Genomic DNA, 24,384 nt, shown 5'->3' on the forward strand with positions numbered 1-24,384 from the left:
AATTGGCATCTAACAGTTTCAACTTTAAATATCATGCAAAATAGGAGAATTACAATATAATGTTAACATTGTACGAGGATTGGCTGAAACGTTCCTTTTTTTGTGCAGAAAGACTAGATTCATAGAATTGTAATTACACAGTTATTCAGCATATTCCTCCATGACACTAATATAGTTAGTGCAGCGATGTTGCAGATTTTTTAATCCTTGCAAATAAAATTATTTTGGATGGTCTTGAAATCAGGACTCCGCAGCATGTTGGGCATCAGGTCCTCAAAATGATGTCCCTTGAGATTGTTTCTTCAAGTTTGAAACAAATAACAGAGGGAGCCAGATCAGGCGAATAGGATGGATGATGGACCAATTGAAATCGTAGAATGTTCAATTTCGCAACCAAATTGTGGGACGTATAAACTACGCAATTGTTGTGCAAAATGAGAATCTATTTGGAGAACTTTCTGCGGCGTTTCGTCTTAATTGTTTCATGCACTTGGTCCCAATAGGTTAGTATAGCTAATACTCGCCTGTGATACTAGAGTTTTGGCATGGAGGTCTTGCAGTCCAGCATATTATCTCAGAAACTGTCCTTAAATCCTAGACTTTTCTTTCTCAGTGTTGTTTCCATACCCCCCCACCGTTTAGCTCTTGTAATTACACATGAGTGTTTCTCTTTAATCATTTTTTAAAATGTTCTTTACTCCGCTTTTCAGTACTATCGATCGTAAATTTACATGTATAACACACAAAAGAACCTAATAGAAACTTAGCAAATAAGCTAACTAAAAATTAAAATCTTATTATAGAATGTAAACAGGCAGTTCTTGCTTTTCCCATAACTAAGAAATCTGGAAGAACGCATAACCAAATTATGACATCCGAACCTTAAATATCTGCACTATATAATTTTGGGGCGGATATAGTTATTGGGTTATTAGTAGTTCGTATACAATTTTTTGGGATATAATTATTGTTTTATTAGTACTTCGTATATAATCTTTTGGGGTATAATTATTGGGTTATTAGTACTTCGTATATAATTCTTTGGGATATGGTTATTGGGTTATTAGTACTTCGTACATAATTTTTTGGAATATAGTTATTGGGTTATTAGTACTTCGTATATATTTTTGGGATATAGTTATTGGGTAATTATTACTTCGTATATAATATTTTGGGATATAGTTATTGGATTATCAGTACTTCGTATATATTTTTTGGGATATAGCTTTGGGTTATTAGTACTTCGTATATAATTTTTTGGGATACAGTTATTGGGTTATTAGTGCTTCGTAATTACTATAGATTTACTCTAAATTTCCTACGATGCTAAGTTGCTTAATCATCATTTAAAAAATATGGAGAAGGCAATTAAAAACCCAAACTTAATTATAATTTTTCACAAATTTATGTCCCTTCTGTATATCCGTAGTGTTTCTCTTGTGTACAATTTTATAAACAAATAGTGTATCTAGACTAGTTAACATATTGTCTTAAACAAGAATTCAACTATTATTAAATAACAATAGTAATAATAATAATTTTAAACCTTAATAAGAGAGCTTTGTGGGTTTCAACGCTAAATTAGCTCGAGAAGAGCAAGACGATACAAGGAAAATCACGTGGGAATTTCTCTCAGAATTCTGTTGAAACTTCAGCTGAAAATGAACTTGGCTGCAGAACCTCTACTGCTAAGTATCTATCTTGACTCTCAGAGTGCTTTGAAATATAATATCAGTGAAATATCTTCTCCACGACGCCGTGCTTCCAGCGAACGGGAGGACAAAAAGAGGAAGAAATCGCCGAGCTGATTGACAATGCTGACTTTAGCTGTCTCCATCCAAAACATAGAGCATTGTTTTCTTCTTTTTTTTTTCTACCTGTCTTTTCAGGAAAGTTTTGCTGCCAAATTAGTGATGGGGACAAGTCTCCGTGGAGACATGGCTTTTCTGCCTCCCGAAGGTTAGATCAGTCCCTTTACCGAAACATGCCAAGAGTTCCTGTCCGTTGAGACTTCTAACTGCCTCTGAGCTGAGTGAGACTAGCAGCATCTTCTTTTGGGCTGTATCTGCTTCCACTGTTATATCTTTACATCTTCCCCCTCTCCCTCTTTCCATTCTGTGTGTTCTACTTAGTCTTTACTCAACCGGGACTCTCCCCCCTTCCTCAAGCTCTGAAGTCTTTCCTGAACACCATCCATCCTATCCGCAGACAGGTCTTTCCGCTTTGGGACTACAATTTTCGCTTGGAAACATTCCGCCTTTTCTGCTTCACTGTTACAATTTGCTCATCCCATATACCCACTTCAAACCTCATGTTCTCGCACTCAACAATCTCTTTTCTTCCCTCTCTCCGCTCCTTTAACGTTCACTTTACTCTACTTGTACGATACAGAACACTTTCCTCCCTTCCTCTTTTTCTCTCACTCACTCTCTCTCTCAATACTTTCCCCCTTACCTCTTCTAAAAAAAAACTATCCAAGCTTCCTGTAAAATTTGTCTCTCTCTCTGTCTCCTCTTTACATTTTGTACTGTCTCTTTTCCAAACTATCATTTGCGAACTCAGAAGTGCGTACTTCTAACTTTGAGTTCTCGATAAAACCCACCAAGGATTTCAACGCTTGGTGGCGTAAGTATGAGAAACTGTTGAGAAGCTTTACCTTACAAGTTAGTATCGGCCAATGTTTGAAACATTCTCTCTCTCTCTCTCTTCTTTTTTCAATTTTCCTCGCTGTCCTTCTCTTTCTCTCTGTAGTCTGTGTAGTTCGCAATCATTGATAAATACTTACTGATAGAATGCAAACGATGTTTCAATTGCTTTCACGAATCGTGTGTTGATAAAGAGTTAGTTCGTTTAGAAGGAGTAACTTTCCCAGATCTTAACTTAATAAGATTTATTTAACTTTGTTCGTGAATGTGGCATACATTTTACTATTAGCCGGGCTAGAAAAAAATTTTAAGGAAGCCGATGTGCTAACCACATATCAATCAATCTAATCCGCTATTGCCCTAGGTTTTATTTTATTATTTTTAAAAATAAAGGCTGCACCATTGTGAGGGAAGTGATAATATTAAAACTCGAACCATTGAGAAATTTTAAAGATAGGTGTTGATTTTATGAGGACATACATGAAGAGAATTTGCGGGACGCATTATAAACCTCGTAAGATGGATATCCTGTGTATATAGAGTGCTTCAGAAAAAAGTATACACCAAAACGACAAAAAAATCATACCCTCACCTGAGGAGATAAAATATGGTAGAAAAGTAATGTAACGTTTTGCTCAAAAGATGGCGTCGAAAACTAGAAAGATGACGCCACTAAGAGCCAGTAACAAGGTTGTATTTTAAAAGTCATAGAATTTGTTAAAGTGGTACTAGGAATTTAGGAATGCGATTGAGGTTCAGAGACATTGGAGAAGTGAGTATAGATACTATTACCCCTACCAAATATTTTAAAGTTTGTAAATGTTTCTGAGAAGTATTTAGTATATTAAGTCATTTTGATATTTTTCTCACAATATACGAAGTCTAAAACGGTCCATAAAAGCGTCAATTTTGGAAATATTACCTCTTTACAGAGCTAGGTATAAAATGAAACATTCGTACAAAGCCAGAAAACGAGAAAGTAATTTAGGAAGGAATGCTTCTCTTGCAATTCATGAACGTGAACAAGCGTCAGATTTCTATAACCCTCACCGTTGCATTTTATAGCTGTCATCCATATATCTATACCGCATGATTTCATTACTGTACTTCTTCGTTTATAGTAACAGGGCTCCAAGTGTCTACACCCTCTCTGCGTAGCACCAGAGGAGAAGACTAACGCTCTGGTTCAAACTAACACTTATCTTTGTGTGTTTTGTTTACTGCATTTCATTTACATAATATTCTCTCATAACATGTCTGAATAATAAGCATGAAGAAATAAATAATTAAATAAATATATTCTGGACCTATCTCAAATTCCTTATTTACTATTAATTTGATGCAATTAATTCAAAAGAAGGCGTAACCTTCTGCGACCCGCCTATCTCAGGATGAGAATGAAACTGAACTTTAAAAAAAAAATGGAACAGAAACATATCTTTATTTAGTTGTAAACTGCTGAAAGTTCAGAAGAATAAGTTTCAATTTACATAGTTCGAAAAATATTGAACCTAGCCCAAACAAATCGATAGACAAACTTCCTGTGTGCATGTGATTATGCGAGGACAATATAAAAAATGTTTTCTTTTTTTAAAATAAGAAAATGATAGGAGATGAAATTTATTGTGATTGATACAACTTTCTACATACCTCGGGTATTTTTTGACATAGTTACCATAAACCTTTTGACATTTCTGGTACTCTGGCACAAGCTTCCATATACTCTCTGTGTAAAAATCTGTCACCAGAGAGTACAGCCAGTCCAGAACTGATGTCTTAAGTACTGCACTATCATTGAAACGCTTCGATGGAAGTCATTTTTCCAGGCGAAGAAAAAGAAAGACCACTGGGGGCAAGGTCGAGGCTGTAAGGGGGAGATTATTGAATAGTTTCCATCGAAATCTTTGAAATATATTAACAGAAAGAGCAGCTTATGCGAGCGAATTTTATCATGAATCAGTAGAATTTCAAATCGTAGCATTCCTCTCTGCCGATTTTGGATGACGCATTGCAGATTATTCAGCGTCTGGAAATACACATCTCCCGCTTTTCATACACATTGTTCGTTCTGATTTCAAGAATTTCACAAGAATCACATTCTTTCCGTCTCCAAAACACTGTTCCAATTAGCCAATAGATTCCATATCTTCCATTAACCTTTTATTCAAACCGAAAATGGTTCAAATTAGTCATTTTCGGTGTCAACGTTGGTATCCATAGAACAAAAAACGGTAATAGATTTGCAAAAAGCTATTTCTTCTTCAATCAATTCAGCTTCTTAAGACAACATACCACCACCACCTACAACAGTGTTCCAAAATCGAAAATGGTTGAAATTTACTGGAACTCCTGGTTTCAATACTTATTTTCATAGAGCAAAAACGGCAGGATATTTAAAAAATCTCCTTTTTCTTTTTTTAATCACTCAGATTCGGCATTCCATAATATGTTTTATCTCTATTTTATCTATCCGTTCAAACCGAAATTTGTGAAAATTTATGATTTCAGGTCACAACACTGATCGTATAATATATAAATCGAAAATAGATACCGGCAAGCAGTTTTTCCTATATAAATCCAGTTCCTGAAGAATATATTGAATCTCTGATGCTATTCCTGATTTGTAATCGGAAATAATTGACATCAATTAGCAGTTATGGTATCAATATTAATGTCAATAGAACAGAAGCAGTAAGAGATAGCGAGTAATGGCTTTTTGATATGGATTCAGCGTCCAAGAAGCTGTGTATACATTACTCTATACTGGAATACTGAGTTGATTTCTAAGGAACTTTCTTCCTAAGCGTATCTCAGTAGCTAAGCCTCTAAATCAGCTTATAGGAATCCTTTTTGAGAAAAAAAAATAATTTTGCAGTATCAATAATTCTGAAGTTTAGATATTGAAAAAGGGCACATGCCTATTTCCTAAGACATTTCTGCTTCTTTTAATTGATTCTATCTATGGCTTCATTTCGTCACTGATCTTTTGAAAGTTTCAATAAACTCTAAACTCACGTTCTTTGATCCCATCTCCTCAATAGTTAAGAAATCAATGCATATGTTGCGGCTTCTTTACCGATTTACTGAACTACGCACTCCTATTTAGCACTATTAGCATTGTTAGTAACATTCTATAAATCACTAACAGCGCCTAAGATCGAATATTGCTCTCCCATATGGACTATGGCCGCACTTACGCGTCTCTCTAGACTTAATTCTGTTTTCAATTTCTTTATTGTAATAGTACACTTTCCTGTTGCCGCACTTCGAATATTACCTAAGGAGGAACTCTTGCGATGTCTTAATATCCAGACCCCGGGAGTAAGCAGAAATTGAAATTTCTGCATAAGATAGTTATTGACCTGAAATTTCTACATAAGATAGTTATAGAAAACTAAAGATCGGAAACCCTACTTCAAGAACTATCCTTACGTGTCCCTACCTGCAAAACACGAAATACCCACCTATTCAATCTTGCCCGCCCCAGGTTGGCAACTATACAGATGTCCCTTTCTCACTGGATACCGAACTATTATAATAATCTAACATCTGATATGGACATCTTATGGAGCTATCCGGTGTTTGACAGAGTAACTAAACGCGGATCGGCCAAATAATATTACTGCTACACTCTTTGTTGACACTGTTGTTGTTACCGTGTTGTTGAAGATACTTTATGTTTCTCTGTTTGTTATGGCAAAATTATGCTGCATCTGAAAATTTGTTCAATAAACAAATAAATAAATAAATAAATAAATATTTTTTTTGAATTTGAGTTACTGTAATTTCTTAATATATAATATTAATTTACAAACATGTTATTTCAATTACTTTTATTATGATATTTATTATCTACTAATTTATAATTTTTATCTTTCTAGGTCAGTTCAAGCCTCCACGAATCACTGAACATCCGACAGATGCTACTGTGCCAAAACATTACCCTGTAACGTTGAACTGCAATGCGGAAGGTGAACCAAAACCTACTATTGAGTGGTATAAAGACGGGGAACTTTTGAAAACAGCTCCTGCAGACCCAAAGTCCCATCGAGTGTTACTCAACACGGGCTCGCTCTTCTTTCTCAAAGTTACGAACGGCAAGAAGGAGCAGGACGGTGGGGTGTATTGGTGCGTTGCTAGAAACGAACTTGGAGAAGCAAGGAGTCGGAATGCTACCCTGCTAGTAGCTGGTGAGTTTACTACCTCTACAATTATTATTATTATTATTATTATTATTATTATTATTATTATTATTATTATTATTATTATTATTATTATTATTATTATTATTATTATTTTAAGTTTCGTTTTAAACCTATTTAGGCCATCTTTAGTAAGTGGAATATTGGAAGAGTTCTTATGCGAAAAACTTTCTGACCCTATAGGAGAGACGTCATTTAGGCAGCGGAGAAAGGAATTGCCCCGATATAATATTCAAATTATGAATCACATTCATGAAACGTTTTTATGAAATGCTAATTTTAATTTCGTTGCGAGGTATCGAGTCTTATTGTAACAATCAATCAGAGCTTATTTGATCGAGCTTATGGGGAGCCTTACGAGTCAATAGCCGGGATCTCAGGAGAGTGAGTGCTGTAGGTGTCACGAAAACAGAGCTCAGGATTTTGGGCGCCATAGATTGAAACTCAGGGTTCAGGCGCCGTAGATGCTAGGGGGCAGAGTTTGGAGGATAGGGCACTGAAGGCATCACTCATCAAAATTCACGTTGTTAGAGAATTCAAGGAGAGCTGACCTACTAACAAATCAGGAAGCGGAGCTCCAAGGTTATGGCTCCTAGGTAGAGACTCCTTCCCCCCTCCCCCTCCAAGCAAAACCTAAAATGATGGATGGTTAATATTTGATTACAAGTTTCCAGAATTACTGCAATAAGTTTTGTAACGCTGTACAATAATGTGCGTTTCTCTGTTCCAATTGTGTTACATTGCTTTTAGAGACAATAGCTGAGCCTGAGGTGATGATTCGTCTCATTGCAATTTTTCAACATTTCTGTTTCTTTTTCATTTTCTCTGGTATATCCTTACCAGATATTAGTGTTGTTTTTGGCTGAGGGCGCTAGTGTTGTGTTCATCTCAGTTACTGGGCGAGCGTGGTGAGACAGGGGAACGGAGAGTGTTATTGCTGCACTGTATCCAACCGTTTTTACAAAGTTCCATTTTAGATGTTATAAGTAGTGTAATCTGTTTGTACTTAATAAAGAATGTTATGAATTATATTATTGAATGTAGGAATGGTTCATTATACTACGAATCATGTAGCCTAATACTAAAATAACGTTTGAGATTTAGGTCTTGGGTGGATTAGTGTTGTTTACAGGACTGGTTAGATTTCTCATCTTGAAAATGATACGAAAATTGTTATGTTTCTGGTATTCTCTCGAATTTGAAAAGGTACTTCTTATCTCGTGGGCAACAATATTGATGTTGTACTTAAAAAAAATGTATTGATTGAGATAATATTTGTGATTATGTATTTGTATTCGGTTACTATTGTTATTGATACTAGTGATAGCAGATTTGATTCGATTTGATTTCAAATCATATTATCTTGACATTAAAGTTTCTCTAATTATATGAAATTTACTGAAGTCACAGCTTAATACTCTATTATGGCTATATAGTAAAGGAGAAAGTTGGTAAATTGTAGTGAATAATAAACTCTGCGAAAAAAAATAAAAAAAATAGTAAAGATGATCTCATGGTTATATAACCTTTTATTATAGGCAACCAACATTTCTTTCCTAATGTGCAGGTTGCATAGAAGCTAGAGAATATTATAGGTTTTAAAATGGGATATGAATAGCTACCATTAATGTCACCATTACCAGTGAAGATCTTAACGAATTGGCTCTATTAATGAAATCGGCTGTGATAATTCCTCTAGCTGTCTATTACAAAAAAAACAACAACAACAGAATTCTAAAGTTTGCTTTCGTTCAAGAGATTTCGTGTGGAGTAACGGACGGATGGATGGTCGTGCTTACAGCACAATTTTAGAAGCCCCACAGCGTGATCCTAGTAAAAAAAAACTGATGGATTTAGGATGTAGTGAAAGAGTATTTAAGGAGAAATTGATGGACTCAGGATGCAGTAAAAGAGTATATAAGGAGAAACTGATGGATTCAGGATGGTGTGGAAAAACATTGAAGTAAAAACTGATGGATTGAGGATGCAGTTAAAGAGCATTGAAGTAAAAATTGATGGATTCAGGATGCAGGGAAAGAGTATTGAAGTAAACAATTGATGGACTCAGGATACAGTAAAAGAGTATATAAGGAGAAACTGATGGATTCAGGATGGTGTGGAAAAACTTGAAGTAAAAAGTGATGGGTTCAGGATGCAGTGAAAGCGCACTGAAGTAAAACTGATGGATTCAGGATGGAGTGAAAAACATTGAAGTATAAACTGATGGATTCAGGATGCAGTGAAAAAATAACATTGAAGTAAAAACTGATGGAGTGTAGTGTATGTAGTGAAAGAGCATTGAGGTACATTAAAAAGTATCACGGATCCTGATGCAGTATTCCTACTGAAAACATGACCTGAAATCGAACTTGCGACCTTCACACTAAGCGTGAGAGCGCTCTACCAATATGTTATCTTATCCCATCCGTTTATAGAATTGTACGACAGATTAAGTCACTTTTCTCCTACTGAAATTGCGTGATTACAGAAAGCATACACAAAAGAGGTACAAACTGATACCAGTTTTCGTAAATTGCTATCTGAAACTCAATTGTAGATTGCTATTTTTTAAAGAAAATCTTAAATGACATATATTGATGGTAATATTGCGTGTAAATTGTTTCCTAATAATATATGACAAATTAAATATAACAGTAATTAATTAGTGGAAGTTCTTTTAATTATGTGATCGTTCATCGCTTGTAAATTCTCATCACACTCACTCGCATGTTTCTATTCTTAGACCTGGTAATTAATAATTGAATGACCAAGCATTTTGCAAATACGTAGAAACTCTTCATAAATGCGCAAAGAGGTACGAGTGTTTGGAAAATGCCCTTGTGAGTAGAGTGACGTCACTACTTTAAGTATTTTTTTTATCACCTTTAGAACAACGCAATGAGGTTAAGTACTTTTATCCTAATCATCATTATTTTATAGAACATTAAACGTGGGTGTTAACATGTAGGATTGAACGATGACGCATTCTTTTCAATCCTCTTAAAGAATACGTTATCATACAAGTATTTGTTTCTTTCTTTATGCTTCGAGGAGAAAATGTCAATATCAGCTATTTGCTCGTCGTTAAAAGTAGAAAATCTCATTAATTATTTATCAAACCGTACTTGTTTCTTTTGGTTTTGTCCTTGGGAGTGGTTATGCTTTGAAATGAATTAGAAACGTGTTCTAGTATAAAAAAAGACTTCACGACAATTCAAGCATGTATTATAAGGTTGACAATTGTTTCATTCTGGTTTTGACATATCATCATCATCGTCATAGATATTCTGCCATTATTGGCAGGTCACTTGCTGCGGCTGTGAAGCCTCTATGCTCCACGGTCTCCCGCTAACCTCTTCGTCTTCACGTATAATCTTTCTGTTTTTATATCGTCCATTAATTGTAGCCTCCTTCGCCCTCTCCCTCTCTTTCCTGCCACCATACCCTCGAGCATGTTCCTCATGATACAGTTTCTTCTTAACCAATATCCCAACCAGTTTCTCTTTCTCTTCTTAATACTTTCTAAAATTGTTCCTTTCTCCTCCACCATTTCTAACATCCTATCAATCGTTTCTCGCTCGACCCAATTAATTCTCTCTATTCTTCTCCACACCCAAATTTTGACAAAAGTTGGATAAAAGTAAATGGAAATCTTTAATTTAACGTTCCACGCTTGTGCGCTCTATACTAAAGAAGACTGACAATTATTGAGAATGAGTTATTATTATTTAAAATGGTGGAATGAGGATGTGGAAGGAAACGGGAGAAATTTCAGAAAACGTATTGACACGATATTATCCTCTATAAACTCATAGTGGCATAGGATCGTACTAGAATCAATCGCACCAGTTGAGAGCGTAAATAACACAAAGATTGGCGTGTTGGGATTGTAAGTATAGTTCACGTCTACAATTAAAATATAAGATTAAAACATGAGACAGCTCAGAAAATTATTTTACAAAAACTAAACTTTGTTTATTTTACGAAAAATTAACTTTTTTTTTTACGAAGAAATGAACTTTGTCTATTTGCAAAAACTAAATTTATTTATTTTACGAAAAACTAAACTTTGTTTATTTTAGTAAAAACTAATGTTTATTTTACAAACTATTAGTTTATTTTACGAAAAACTAAACTTTGTTTATTTTAGTAAAAAACTAATGTTTATTTACTTTACAAAACTAAACTTTGTTTATTTTACGGTACTAAACTTTGTTTCTTTTACGATACTCAACATTGTTTATTTTACAAAAACTAAACTTAGTTTATTTTACGAGAAACTAAACTCCGCTAAAGACAGCAAAGAACATCATGGGCAATTTGCATTTATGAATTGAATGGGCTTGTATTTACAATAAGGATTGGGAATATCTAAATATTGTCGCCGAGATGTTTATGCAACCCTCAACTCAAATGTTTTGAGGGTTGCATATTATCGTTAGTTGAAACATTTATGAATGAACGGAATATGGATAGGCACCGTTATCCGTAAAGATCTCAATGATTTGACTTCATTAAGAAACCCGTCAGAGATAATCTCTTTCTAGTTACCTATTGCATTAAACAGAATTTTAAAAAAATCGCTTTCGTTGAAGAGTCAATATGTGAAGTGACGTATTTACATATTACAATCTTGTAAGTATTACTTAGGCCATCCTAACTGCCGAAGAAATAACAGCACATACTGTTCCACAATTTCACATTTTTTATTTTAAACCTCCTTGAAATACAAAAGCACAACCTTTCATTTAAGAAGTGTATACACCATTCTTAAACTTACTATCTAAAAATAAAAAAGTGTTACTTTCCGATATTTTCTCACATAATGTTAATGGGCATCCTCAATTGTGACTGAAAAAAAAAAGTTTGATTTTTGTACGGTTGAACATTTTGAACTTCAATTTCACTTCCCATAAGTCTTCTTTAAAATCAGATTTAGCTAAAGTAAGAAAATAAACTGATGTCAATTTTTTTATAGCGACATTCGAGACTTCAACTAATAAGCTCGTAATTTCCATAGACTCAAGAGCGGTCATATCTATACACACACAAAAAGGAGGGTCATAGTCTAATAAACAAAGGTTTTCTTTATTTTTTTTAAAAAATTGCAAATATATTTAAATCTATATCTCAGAAATGTAGTGGATATAACCTCAATATTTCCCTTTGGGTACGACCTTGCCTAACTAAGGTTACTTATGAGATCAGACGAAACATTTTTATCACTAGGTACGAGACGAGACAGAACTCTTCCGAGACGAAACTACTTTAACTCTTCTCTCGCATGCAACCATACTTATTGTTGTCTGAAATAGTGAACGACGCTTTTTGGGAATATTTTAAAGTATGTTATAATTACATTATATTTTTGATTTCAGTACAATGCGATTGTAGTACTAGTGCAGGTACGTCCAACTTAGTATCTCAAATGGGCTAGGTGGCAGTGACGTAACTAAGGAGGGGCAAACGAAGTTTGTGCCCGGGCGCCGCAGTAGGGGGCGAAAAACTTGACAAATATTTATTTTTATTATAAGGCAAGGAAAGTGTTTTAGCAAACTAAAGGTCATAAAAAAAATGCCTCAGAATCTTAACAGCACAACAACAACTCAGCAAACTTAAGATCATATCCATAGAGCATAAGTTAGTTTCACAGCTATATCTTGAGGACATTGTAAAAACCTTTGCAGACACAAGAGCTCACAAAGTTAAATTTGAGTTGCAGCTTTTCATGCTTTTATTTAATTTACATCGATTTAAGAGATTTGCAAAATGTCCGAGTACAATACTCAAGACAACAGCTTGACTGTTTGTCATAATCAAATATTCCATTCTAAAGTGACAGACTGTTGATTCATTTTACACATATGCATATTCCGATATAGCAGTTATTATGATAAGACTATAAAAATCTGTCAAGCATGCTACTCTCAGATTATTTGGCAGTCAAATACTAATTAGGTTGGTGTTTCATCTTGTACTAATATTTAAATTATGTACTTCAAATTTGAAATCAAACTTACCAGTTGAAGAAAAAATGGAATAGGAGAATTACTGTGTGATGCCCATATTAGGTATAGTCGGGGATCGTTTTAGTTTGATTGGTCAGGGGAAGGCGCTAAGACGAGTACTTTCCCCGGGCGACAACTAGCCTAGTTGTGTCTCTGCTAGGGTAGTTATCAATATTACAATAATGTGGACCACAAAAAAGTGTCATTTTCATATTTAATGACGTTTTTAAAAAGTGAGTCAATATATAAAATATTACCTTATACGTTCTTTTTTTTTAAAAAATAGGAGGAAATAAGCAAATACATGTAGTATAACGATAACTATTGTTTCTTTCCCGATATTAAATGTTTTCTTTTCTTGCAACAAGCTTTCGGTTAGCTAGAAGCATGTCACTCACACATAGAATTTTCAGAACAAAGCTGCTCAGATGAATGTATGTTAAATGGACTCCATTGGAGACTTGTTCCTTTTCATAAGTCAGAAATATTGTTCTCAACCGGTACGTAGAACCGAACATGAAAATCACGTACGATGCAAAGTTGCTGGTTTCTAATAACCGCCCAGATAAGTGTATCTGTAAAATTCGGGAATATCCAGTTTATGGAGTTTTTTTTTTTTTTTTTTTTTTAATTTCAAAGTTCAGTCGTAGTAAACTGAAAGTCTCAGAACGATGAGTGGAGAGCCGCGAGTTCCCCGGCTCGATCCTGGCCTAACAAAATTTAATGTGAATGTGGCTTGATTGGTAAAGTTGTCTCTGTAGGCTATTATTTCCGGTAATAGGAAATCGAGTCCATAAATTTGTAGTTTGGCATCGTTTGTGTATGTAATAGAAAAAATAGCACCCAGAACCAAAAGTAACATCTATTCAGAAACAACAATCAGTTAAACGCTTAAGCCACACGTGGCATACATCAGTGTGTGTGTGTGTCTTTGTGTATATATATATATATATATATATATATATATATATATATATATATATATATATATATATATATATATATATATGTGTGTGTGTGAGAGAGAGAGAGAAACAGAGAGTTTTATACAGAAATACGATAAACTCTCACATTACAGGAGTGAAACACTGCCGTAATTATCTCGATTGCGACATTCCTTAACGCCTAAAGGACGTAAAGAGTCTATCCATTTCCTTTCGCTCGACTGCAGGAATGTTAGGTCGTCGCACGGGAATGTTTTGTCAACTTAGAAGAAAAAAATACTCTATCGGATTGATTAAGAGGAGACTAAAAGTAAATTAATTCTTACTGTTTCTACTTCTTCTACAACCCATTTTTTCCTTTTCAGTGAAATTTCCACTGAGTGTCAAATTGAAAGTTTTGAAAGAATAGGTGATGCAAACCATTTTATCTTCCACAATCTATTCAATGTACCGCGCATAGACATACATACAATAGGTAGCTTTTATTCTATATACAATACACAAACTAGTTTTTATTAAATTTCTCAAAAACTACGCATGAAAATATACATCATTCATATAATTTTGTTCAACTTAATATAAACTATCGTTTAGTATGTGTCGAATCGAATGCATTATTTTTCTCTGTTATATTCTAATAATATTCTAGAATGTGTTGTGTTGCTAGATCCACCATGAGAAATTGACTACAGAATTATCTATCATGGTTTCACATAAGATGTCCAGGATGGGCCGGAAGTGGGAATACCACCTTTAGTTTCAACGGCATATTGTTACTTGTGGTAGAATGTCTGTACACAGTTACCTTGAAGTCTAAAGAGTCATAAACATAGCTATGATCACCATCCATGTCGTAACACAGCTGAATTTTGCGCCAAGTTCTCTCAGATGTTATGCGGAGATATTCCGGAGTCACGAGGGTGAAGGCGTGTTCCACAGCTGCTTGTAATTCCTGCGTCGTGTGACATCAAGTGTTTCTTACTTGTTGCTTTATGAAACCCCAGAGAGCATTGTCAGGTGTCGTCAGATAGGGACTTCTTGGGGGCCAGCCCAAGGGAACTGGTGAAGATGCACAACCTCTTCCAATCCAGCAGCCAGAAAACGTCTGATTCAGGTAATTGCGCACGTGAATCGCGAAGTGCGCTGGTGCTCCATCCTGCTGTATCACAACAGTGTATTTGATACCATTTTCTTCCAGTTGAGGCACCGACCACTCATTAAGCATCTCCAGGTAAGAATATCAATTAACATTGTCTTCGAAGAAATACACTAGCGGTACGCCCACTTCCGGACCACTATGTAGAAAAGAGACTCTGTCGACCATTATATAATCTTATCGCAGCAATTATTTTGGTATGTGCGTTTGTAGATTCAAACATTACTGAAACTATACAACGCTCTGCATACAAACCACAGATGTCGCTTGGAGTTGCAGAGTAGGGACAGTATATAAAACTCAAATTCTCAACCCACTGCTGGATGAAAGTCTCTCCAACTGTGTTCCACAACTATTTATCTTGAGAACTTCTTTTCCATGTTACTCTTCAGTGCTTCCTAATTTCATCACACCATCTTGTATGAGGGTGTTTTCTAGATCGATTTTTGCTTTTTGCCAACCACTCAATTAGTCCATCTATCATAATTTCTTCTTATAACATTTCCAGCCCGCAGTTATTTTATTGCCTTTATATTCATTATACTATCGATCATCCTTTAAATTCATATGATTGCTTTCCTATTTTTGCGGATGATTCCTAACATACATTTCTCCATGCTTCGTTCTGTAGTCTGCAAATGGTAAACGTCTGACTGTTTTTAGTGTCTACATCTCCGTTCTATATGTCAAAACAAGCAGAATGCATTTGTTGAAAATTTTAGGATTTAAGCATATTGATATTTGGGTTTTTCAATATAAAATTGTTCTTGCCGAATGCACTCGAGCCTAACTTAATATGTCGTTTTATTTCTTCCTGAATGTCGCAGTCCATGGATACCTTTTGTCCCAGATGGACGCAGGTATCCACTTCTTCTAATTCCGTATACTCAATGTTCAATCCTTGACTTTCTTGCGAAGTTATTGAACATCGCCTTATTATTTTCCATATTCATTTTCAACGCGATTTTCTTGCACTCGTTATTAAGTTCTTCTATCACATTTTGAAGTTCTATGTTACTGTTTGAGAAGAGAACAATGTCATTAGCGAAATGAAAATGAGTCAGGAACTCCCCATTTACCTTTATTTCTTAATTCTTCCAATTGAGAGATCGAAACACTTATTCAAGTATGTTTGTAAAAAGCTTGGGATAAACGATATCACCTTGTCGTACGTAAATCTTTATTCTTAATACGTTTGTAAAAAGCTTGGGATAAATGATACCACCCTATCATACGTACTTCCTTATTCTTAATACATTTGTAAAAAGCTTTGGATAAATGATATCATCCTGTCATATATCCTTCTTCATACTAAATACGTTTGTAGAAAGCTTGGGATAAATGATACCACCCTATCATACGTACTTCCTTATTCTTAATACATTTGTAGAAAGCTTTGAATAAATGATATCATCCTGTGATATATTCTTCTTCATGCTAAATACGTTTGTAGAAAGCTTGGCATAAATTATATCACTTTCTCGCACGTACTTCTTTTAGTTCGTTTGTAAAAAGCTTGGGATAAATGATGTCATCTTGTCGTACGTACTTCTTTAAGTTTGTTTGTGAAAAGCTTGGGATAAACGATATCACCAAGTCGTACGTACTTCTTTATTCTTAAGTACGTTTGTAAAAAGCTTGGGATAAATGATATCACCCTGCCATACGTACTTATTTGTTCTTTAATGCGTTTGTAAAAAAATTGAGATAAATGGTCTTTCATGTCTATTGTACTGGCTTACGAGCGTTAATAACCACTGGTGCCTTCACCAAATCGAAGGCTTTCTCAAAGTCTATAAATAAATCAATAGTATAATAATATACTAATTAAAAACTATGAAACCCCACGTATATCGGAGAATCTTAAACCCTCGTCCCCCAAAGTAAAGTCTAAAATTACTCTACGGATACAAACCTGAATCGTGGTACGATTTTCACTCCTTACAGTAGCCCCATTCTCTTTATGATTTCTCTGTGACTTTAAGAACAGAACACAAATAGAATAGAGAATTATTTCTTGACTGAGACACGCAAGGGACACCTGTTTGCTGGATGTGTTAGTAACATTTCATTAACAGTACAAATATTTTAAAAAAAGTTCATTCTTTATGTTGGTGAATAGGTAATATGTTCACTTTCTTTACAAGAGAATGTTCAATCACAATTCTTTTTTAAAAGCTTTCTCTCACATACACAATGGGATTTGTAATGAAGAATTGAACAAGGAATTTGCTATCACCAACTAAAAAATTCCAAGAAATTATAATTTTAAGTTATGCAACCAGGCATACTACCAAAATTATGAACTTCCTGTAAGGGTTCCACTTTTCTCTTAACAAAGCTGTACTTGTGAATGTTACAAGTACATGTGTGTCACCGTTAGGAGCATTGTGTATTGGGAACGAACGAGATACTGTTTAGCACAGCAAAAATTGATTTTCTTTAGTCATTTTCTCGCAAACCACTTCAACAAATAGCCCATGGCCCAATGAATAAAATATTTCAAATTTAATGGCTGGATTCGGCCAGGGAAAGGCTCGGTTCGACAATACTTTATTTCTCGATAACTATTGGCCGGATCTACACTAAACTTCATGGGCAAATAGCCCATTGTCAAAAGAATAAAGTATGCTAAATTTGGTGGAGGGGCTCGGCCAGGAACAGGCTCAGCTTGTATATGGTACTTTATTTCTCGGTAACTACTGCACGGGTCCAAATCAATTTTGGTAAGTAAATATCACATGGCCTAGGGAACAAAAATTGTTATATTTGGTGTTCGGATTCACGTAGAAACAGGCTAGGTTTGACTCGACTCACCTTATATGTGGTACTTTATTTTTCGGTAACTACTGGCCAGATCTGAACCAACTTTGATGAGCAAATAGCTCATGTCAAGGGAATAAACATACTACATTTGATAGCAGGGCTTGGTTCTGCTCGACCCGTCTTGCATGTGGTACTTTGTTTCTCGCTAAATACTAGCTAGATCTAAACGAAATTTGATGGGCTTGTAGCCCACCGTTCAAGGAATACCTGTAAAGATCGCTATATTTGATAGCCGGGCTCGGCTCAGCTCACCTAGGCTTATCTTGTATGTGGTATTTTTTTTCGCGGTAACTACTTGCCAAATTTGAACCAAATTTGGTGAGCAAGTAGTTCATCGTCTGGAAGATGAAGATCGCTATATTCGGTAGCTGGACTTGGCAAGGAGCAACCTCAGCTTGCCTCGTATGTGTTATTTTATTTATCGGTAACTACTGGCCTAATTTAAACCAAATTTAATGGGCCCATTGTCTAGAGTATAAAAATTGTTATATGTGATGAGCAGGCTTGGTCAGAGACAGGTTCGGCTTGGCTCTACTCGTATTGAATGTGGTACTTTATTTCTCGGTAACTACTGGCCGAATCTGTGCAATATTCGATGTGCAAATAGTCTAACGCTTAGGAACTATTTGGTGACCAGGCTCGACTCGACAGTAGAATCTGTGTTTCACAACTATGCATGCCGGGTTCTGCTGAGTTAAGTTCACTTCAGCTTGTTGAACGAACATACGTAAAATCGTATTTACATAATGTATAGTTACTTTTCCAACTCACTGTACATAGTAAAATATATTGACATATATTGTTTGTCTATCTTTCCTCTGTAGCATCATGTATTATGTATATATAGTATATGTTACATTCTATACACCTGTATACATATACATTATCTACTGTTATTTTGGTTGTATTGTTGCGTTTCTTTTTTAATCCGTTTCCTTCCCTTTGAAAGCTTTTCTAAGCCATTATTTTCTCCATTTCCCAGGCGAGTACTAAATTCTATTCATTAGAAGTGCTCACTTATTTCTTTTCTAAAGCTTTATTCCTGATCTCTCTTCTTCTTTTTTCATCTGAAGAAATTGCAAAGCAGAAAATAAAACTTTTTTGTAAAAAAAAAAAAGCAATAATAAAAAAAAGTATGTGATTTTTATCTGCCTTAACGTTTGCTTTCATTTCTTATTTCTTCTTGCACTATCTCTCTTCCTCTTCCCCGTCTCTGTCCTTCTGCTTTTTGTCTTCCTTATATTATTTCCTTTTCTTTTCCTCATCGTATTTTCTATTACATTTCCCTTGTCTTTCTTTCTTTCTTAAACGGGAAAAAAATAAGGGAAAAAAGAAAACAAAAGAACACTCAACGAGAAAAATCCGGATTATACACTTGACTGAGGTAGTGATCAGGGGCTGAGAACTGACTCTTGAGGGACGACAGTTGATATATATATGGAAAAGAATGAATTTTTGTGCAAAAAATAAAAATAAATAAATAAATAAAAAAAGTTGATGGATAGAAGTAAGGCTAAAAGGTTGGAACTTCTATAAACGAACTATGTCACGAGATTTCAACGTTAAAATAAAATTTTAAAGTGAAATATCAGAAGTTACACTATGAAAGTTATCAATATTATTTCAGAGTGAGATAGACTATAAAAGTTATCAATATTATTTCAGAGTAAGATTGACTAAAAAAAATTATCAATATTATTTTAGAGTGAGAAAGACTATAAACGTCATCAATATCATTTTAGAGTGAGGTAGACTATAAAAGTTATCAATATTATTTCAGAGTGAGATTGACTAAAAAAAATATCAATACTATTTTAGAATACTATTTTAGAGTGAGATAAACTATAAAAGTTATCAATATTATTTTAGAGTGAGATAAACTATAAAAGTTATCAATATTATTTTAGAGTGAGATTAACTAAAAAAGTTATCAATATTATTTTAGAGTGAGATCGACTATAAAAGTTATCAGTATTATTTCAGAGTGAGATAAACTATATAAGTCATCAATATTATTTTAGAGTGAGATTGACTATAAAAGTTATCAATATTATTTTAGAGTGAGAAAGACTATAAAAGTTATCAATATTATTTTAGAGTGAGATTGACTAAAAAGTTATCAATATTATTTTAGAGTGAGATAGACTATAAATGTTATCAATATTATTTTAGAGTGAGATTGACTAAAAAAGTTATCAATATTATTTTAGAGTGAGATAGACTATAAAAGTTTTGAATATTATTTTAGAGTGAGATAGACTATAAAAATATCAATATTATTTCAGAGTGAGATCGAGTGAGTGAGTGTGAGGATGAGTGAAGATGAGGAAGTTAAAAATTAGTGTACTACAATTTCAGATGAACTAGTTGTAAAATGTTATTTTATAGCACCAAAATAACAAGCTGATTCTGTTTCTGGCTGAAGTTATATACAGTACTTTCTAAGTTCTTGAGTTGTTTGTTATTGCTATTTCCTACGAAAACTAAAAATTTAAAATAATCCATCAAATAATACAGTTTATTTAATTATTAGTAGAAATCACTTAACTACTTTAGAAGATTTACAAATAGAAGATTTATATTTATATTTATAACTACTTTATAAGGTTTATATGTCATAAACCATAAAAGAATAAGGCTCAAGTTATCAACTGAATCTATCTCTTAAGAAACCAGAAGATTCATCGCCATGGAACCAAATCATCATCATCGTATCACCTATCATATTCATCCAGTCTCAATTACTATTTAGGCATTCCTTCAGATCCTGATTTATAATTTCGCATCTCCTTAATCTATCCAATGGCCTCTTTTCTTACGAGTTATTGACCAGAAGAGTATGGCATGGAAAGTAACTTCTCATTAAAGTTCTGATAATTTCCATAACCAATTACCTATTGTCTATCTCCATGTCAGAAATGGGCACTTTCACTCGTTTAGCCCTCATGAGGATCGTCCTAATCCAGATCAACTCGACTTTATTACGGTACATGATGATGTTACCAAGGATATCAGTATTATTTCATAGTGAGGGCGTGCGAATGTAAAGAACTCGAGTAAGGGTAAGAACATCAATATTATTACAAAGTTAGGGCTTGCGAATGTAAGGGATTTGAATGAGAGTAAGAACTCAATATTATTACAGAGTAAGGGCGTGCGAATGTAAGAGATTTGAATGAGAGTATATAACGAAATACTTTGGATAGTTTAATAATTACCTGCACCTTAGGCAGAAAGTACTCATACACAAGCACTATACCTAATATAATGTTAATGTAAAAATAAAAAAAGAAGAATGTTTTTAATATATGTAAAAAAATATATTATGGGATGGTATTATGTAATTAGTTGCTATGTAGTTGTTTATGGATACCTAATCATCTTGTATGTGTGCATGACAATTTGAATGAAAATACGTAAAAGTGTATCAACTAATAAACCATTTGATACCGTTCATCGACTTTATAATTCTTATAGAAAAGGTGAGAATAATAGTATATATAATTATTAAAAATAATTTTACATGCAAACGATTACTACCACTCAAAATTCATATATCAACGATCGAACCAGGTTGACGACTACCCTTGGTGAGTCGTTATAAAAATTTTGGTGCCTTCACACCGGGATTTGCTAAAAATTTTGGTTTACCTCACCCGGGACTTTTCATAAATTCATATCCCGAAGCAAAGTAAGGGTGAATTTACTTTTGTAATAAAGTTAATGAATACAAATTTCACCAGACTAAGAAGTGGTAGAATAATTATAAGAAAAATGAACGGTGAGGCAATTGAGAAAGAATCCAATAATAGTGACAACGGTGAACATAGTGTAGCACCAGGAATGACATCAGAAGACCGAATCTTGCTAGCCTTACAGCGACAATTGATTCAGATGTCTACCGAATTAAAGCAGACGATTGAGCAGAAGTCCGAAGAATCTAACAAGCAATGCGAAGAATTGAAACAGACAATAGAACAGAAGATAGAGCAGAAGTTCGAAGAATCCAACAAGCAATATGAGGAATTAAGTAGACGTATGGAACAGAAGTCAGATGAAACGAAACAGTCAATTGTCCAGTCGATGAATGACATCACCTCGCAGTTCGAGGAAAAGTTAAAAAGAATATCCGAGGATTGTCAGGATAAGCACAACCACCAAATCCAAGAAATCAGTGATGTAAAAAAGGATTTAGAAGTAATCGAATCTTCTGTTCAACAGCAAAAGATTCAGGTCATCAATAATTCTAACAACATACGTGCAAATACGCAATTGATAGCTACTCTACAGGAAGAAATTAGAACGCTACAGGTTAAGGACAACACATACCACAATAATATGGGTAGTGATCGCTTAGAATTTCCACACTCACCAGAGATGACTTCGCCTTCACCTGTGTCTGATGAGGATATTATTTTGGAAGAAATTCATCCGAAGAGTACAGATAGGCGGAAAAGGGATGGTGCAACGACACATCACGTCATGGATAGGAATTGTCACCCAATAAGTACACGGAATGATAAAAGGAAGGTAAAATTAAGTGTTAAGATGAGTGAAATACGGGCTATGAGTAAATTCAGTGGTAAATGTAATGAAAACGCTACTTCTTTCCTGGAAAAATTTCAGGACGAATGCAATATAATGTGTATAGACAGATCACAATATATGAAACTAATCCCTCATGTATTACTCCCACCATGTTCTTTATGGTTTAAAGCAGTACGTGATCACATCAATACATATGAGGAATTTAAGGCAGCACTGATCGCGAATTATGAAAATGACTTTTTGCTTGCAAATCGAGATGCCACCATTAGAAATCAACATTTCAATCCTCGTTTGCACAAATCTGTTGTTGAGTTTGTTGTAAATACATACAACGAATTAAAAGTCGTTAATCCAGTGCAATCGGAATCTAGAATAATAGCATCGATTCGAAATTTGCTCCCATTTAAGTTACAACAGATCTTGTTTTCTACACAGTGTATGAGTTTCAACCATTTATTAATGCTTGTCCAATGCTATGAAACTCAATACCATGCTATGAATCAACAAGCAGGAGTAGGTAAAAATAAGAATAATTCAGATCATTTTGTACCTGTTCGGAATCTAAATATCCGAAGTGTGAATGATACGGAACACAACCTAAGCCGAGTAAATTCTAGCAATCAAAACGAGCAAAATAGGCAAAGTTACGTAGGGAATACGCCTAACCTAATTAATCGTAGCAATCCTTATGTTAGATCATATAATCAAAACAGGTTTAAAAATAGACGGAATGTATGGCGAAATTCCAGGAATACAACAAACTACGTGGATAGACGTAATTGGGGAACAAGAGATGGCACTTCGCATCAAGATCCAGGTATCGAAGTAATTCCTGTACAGAACGGTAATACGGGACATAATCATGATTGTGCTGTACAGTGTACTTTATTGGAACCATACACAAGTATGAATTTAAACTAATTGCGGCTGATGTGGTAGGGGTTAAACCCATATCAGCTGTAGATTCTCATGAACATTTATCTACAAAGTTAAGTGATAATTCTTATGAACATTTATCTTCCAATTTACATGTTCATGTTAATGATGAAAATGATCTTTCACATGAAGTCTCTGTAAATAATTATTCGGAAATAGCAATTAATAGATGTCAGTACCAATTTATACCTGTAGTAAATCGTTGTTGGTTCGAAGATGATACTGTCAATGATGGTTTTGATATTGAAAAAAATTTTGTATTTTTAAAATCATATAGTACAGCTAAAATACCTATTAAAGTCAATGGGTTAAGTACTGAAGCTTTACTTGATACAGGAGCAAATGCCTCTCTATTATCGTATTCGTTGTGGAAAACAATTACTAGTAATTATTCGAATCCTAAGCTACAAAAGGCTGAGAACCTTGTTATAGTTGATTTTACCGGTAAACATAAAAAGAGAGTAGCTGGGATTACTCGTGTAACAATAACTATTCAAGATTTTGAAATATCAATAAATATTCTGGTAATAAAGGAACTTAACAAGAAATTAATTATGGGTTTAGATTTATTATCTCAATTACGTGTCATGCTTGATTTTAAAAACCAAACGTTGACTATACCTGGTATACCTCAGGAAATCGTTCAGAAACTGCTTCCAAGATTAGATAATATTGCTTGTCAATATAATAATATTTCTCATGTAGTGAATAATGTTTCTGTTAGTGCAGAAAGTGGTAAATTAAATGATCAGCGCATGGAAGACACACAAAATTTGGTGGATTTAAATGACGATGTATTGTTTTCTGAACGTGTTAAATCGCTCGAAAGCAATCTTGATTTTACAGATAATACAGTAAAAGCCGACTTTAAGAATATCCTATATAAACATAAAAATGTATTCTCAGAACGTCCTGGGCGTTGCAAGGATTTTGTTTATTCTTTTAAAGTTAAAACAGACAAACCCATAGTAACCAAGCCTTATATAATTCCATATAGATATAGGGAAAATGTACGTCAGCAAATTACAGATATGTTAAGAGATGGGATCATTAGGCCTTCACGAAGCGTGCATCTTAATCCATTACATGTTGTTCCAAAGAAAAATGGTTCTCTACGTG

General features: G+C 34.3%; 1 protein-coding gene across 1 annotated transcript in view; it reads left to right on the forward strand.

Annotated features, from left to right (window-relative positions):
* Positions 1-24,384, forward strand: part of LOC145662487 (protein sax-3-like) — a 609,885-nt gene that overhangs the window by 264,349 nt on the left and 321,152 nt on the right. The window contains exon 2 of the mRNA XM_081728103.1: positions 6,527-6,835. Within this exon, the coding sequence (XP_081584229.1) occupies positions 6,527-6,835 (309 nt within the window). The remainder of the gene's footprint in view (positions 1-6,526; positions 6,836-24,384) is intronic.

Source organism: Thermobia domestica, chromosome 10, assembly GCF_964235325.1.
Source record: "Thermobia domestica chromosome 10, izTheDome1.hap1.1, whole genome shotgun sequence".
NCBI lineage: Eukaryota > Metazoa > Arthropoda > Insecta > Zygentoma > Lepismatidae > Thermobia > Thermobia domestica.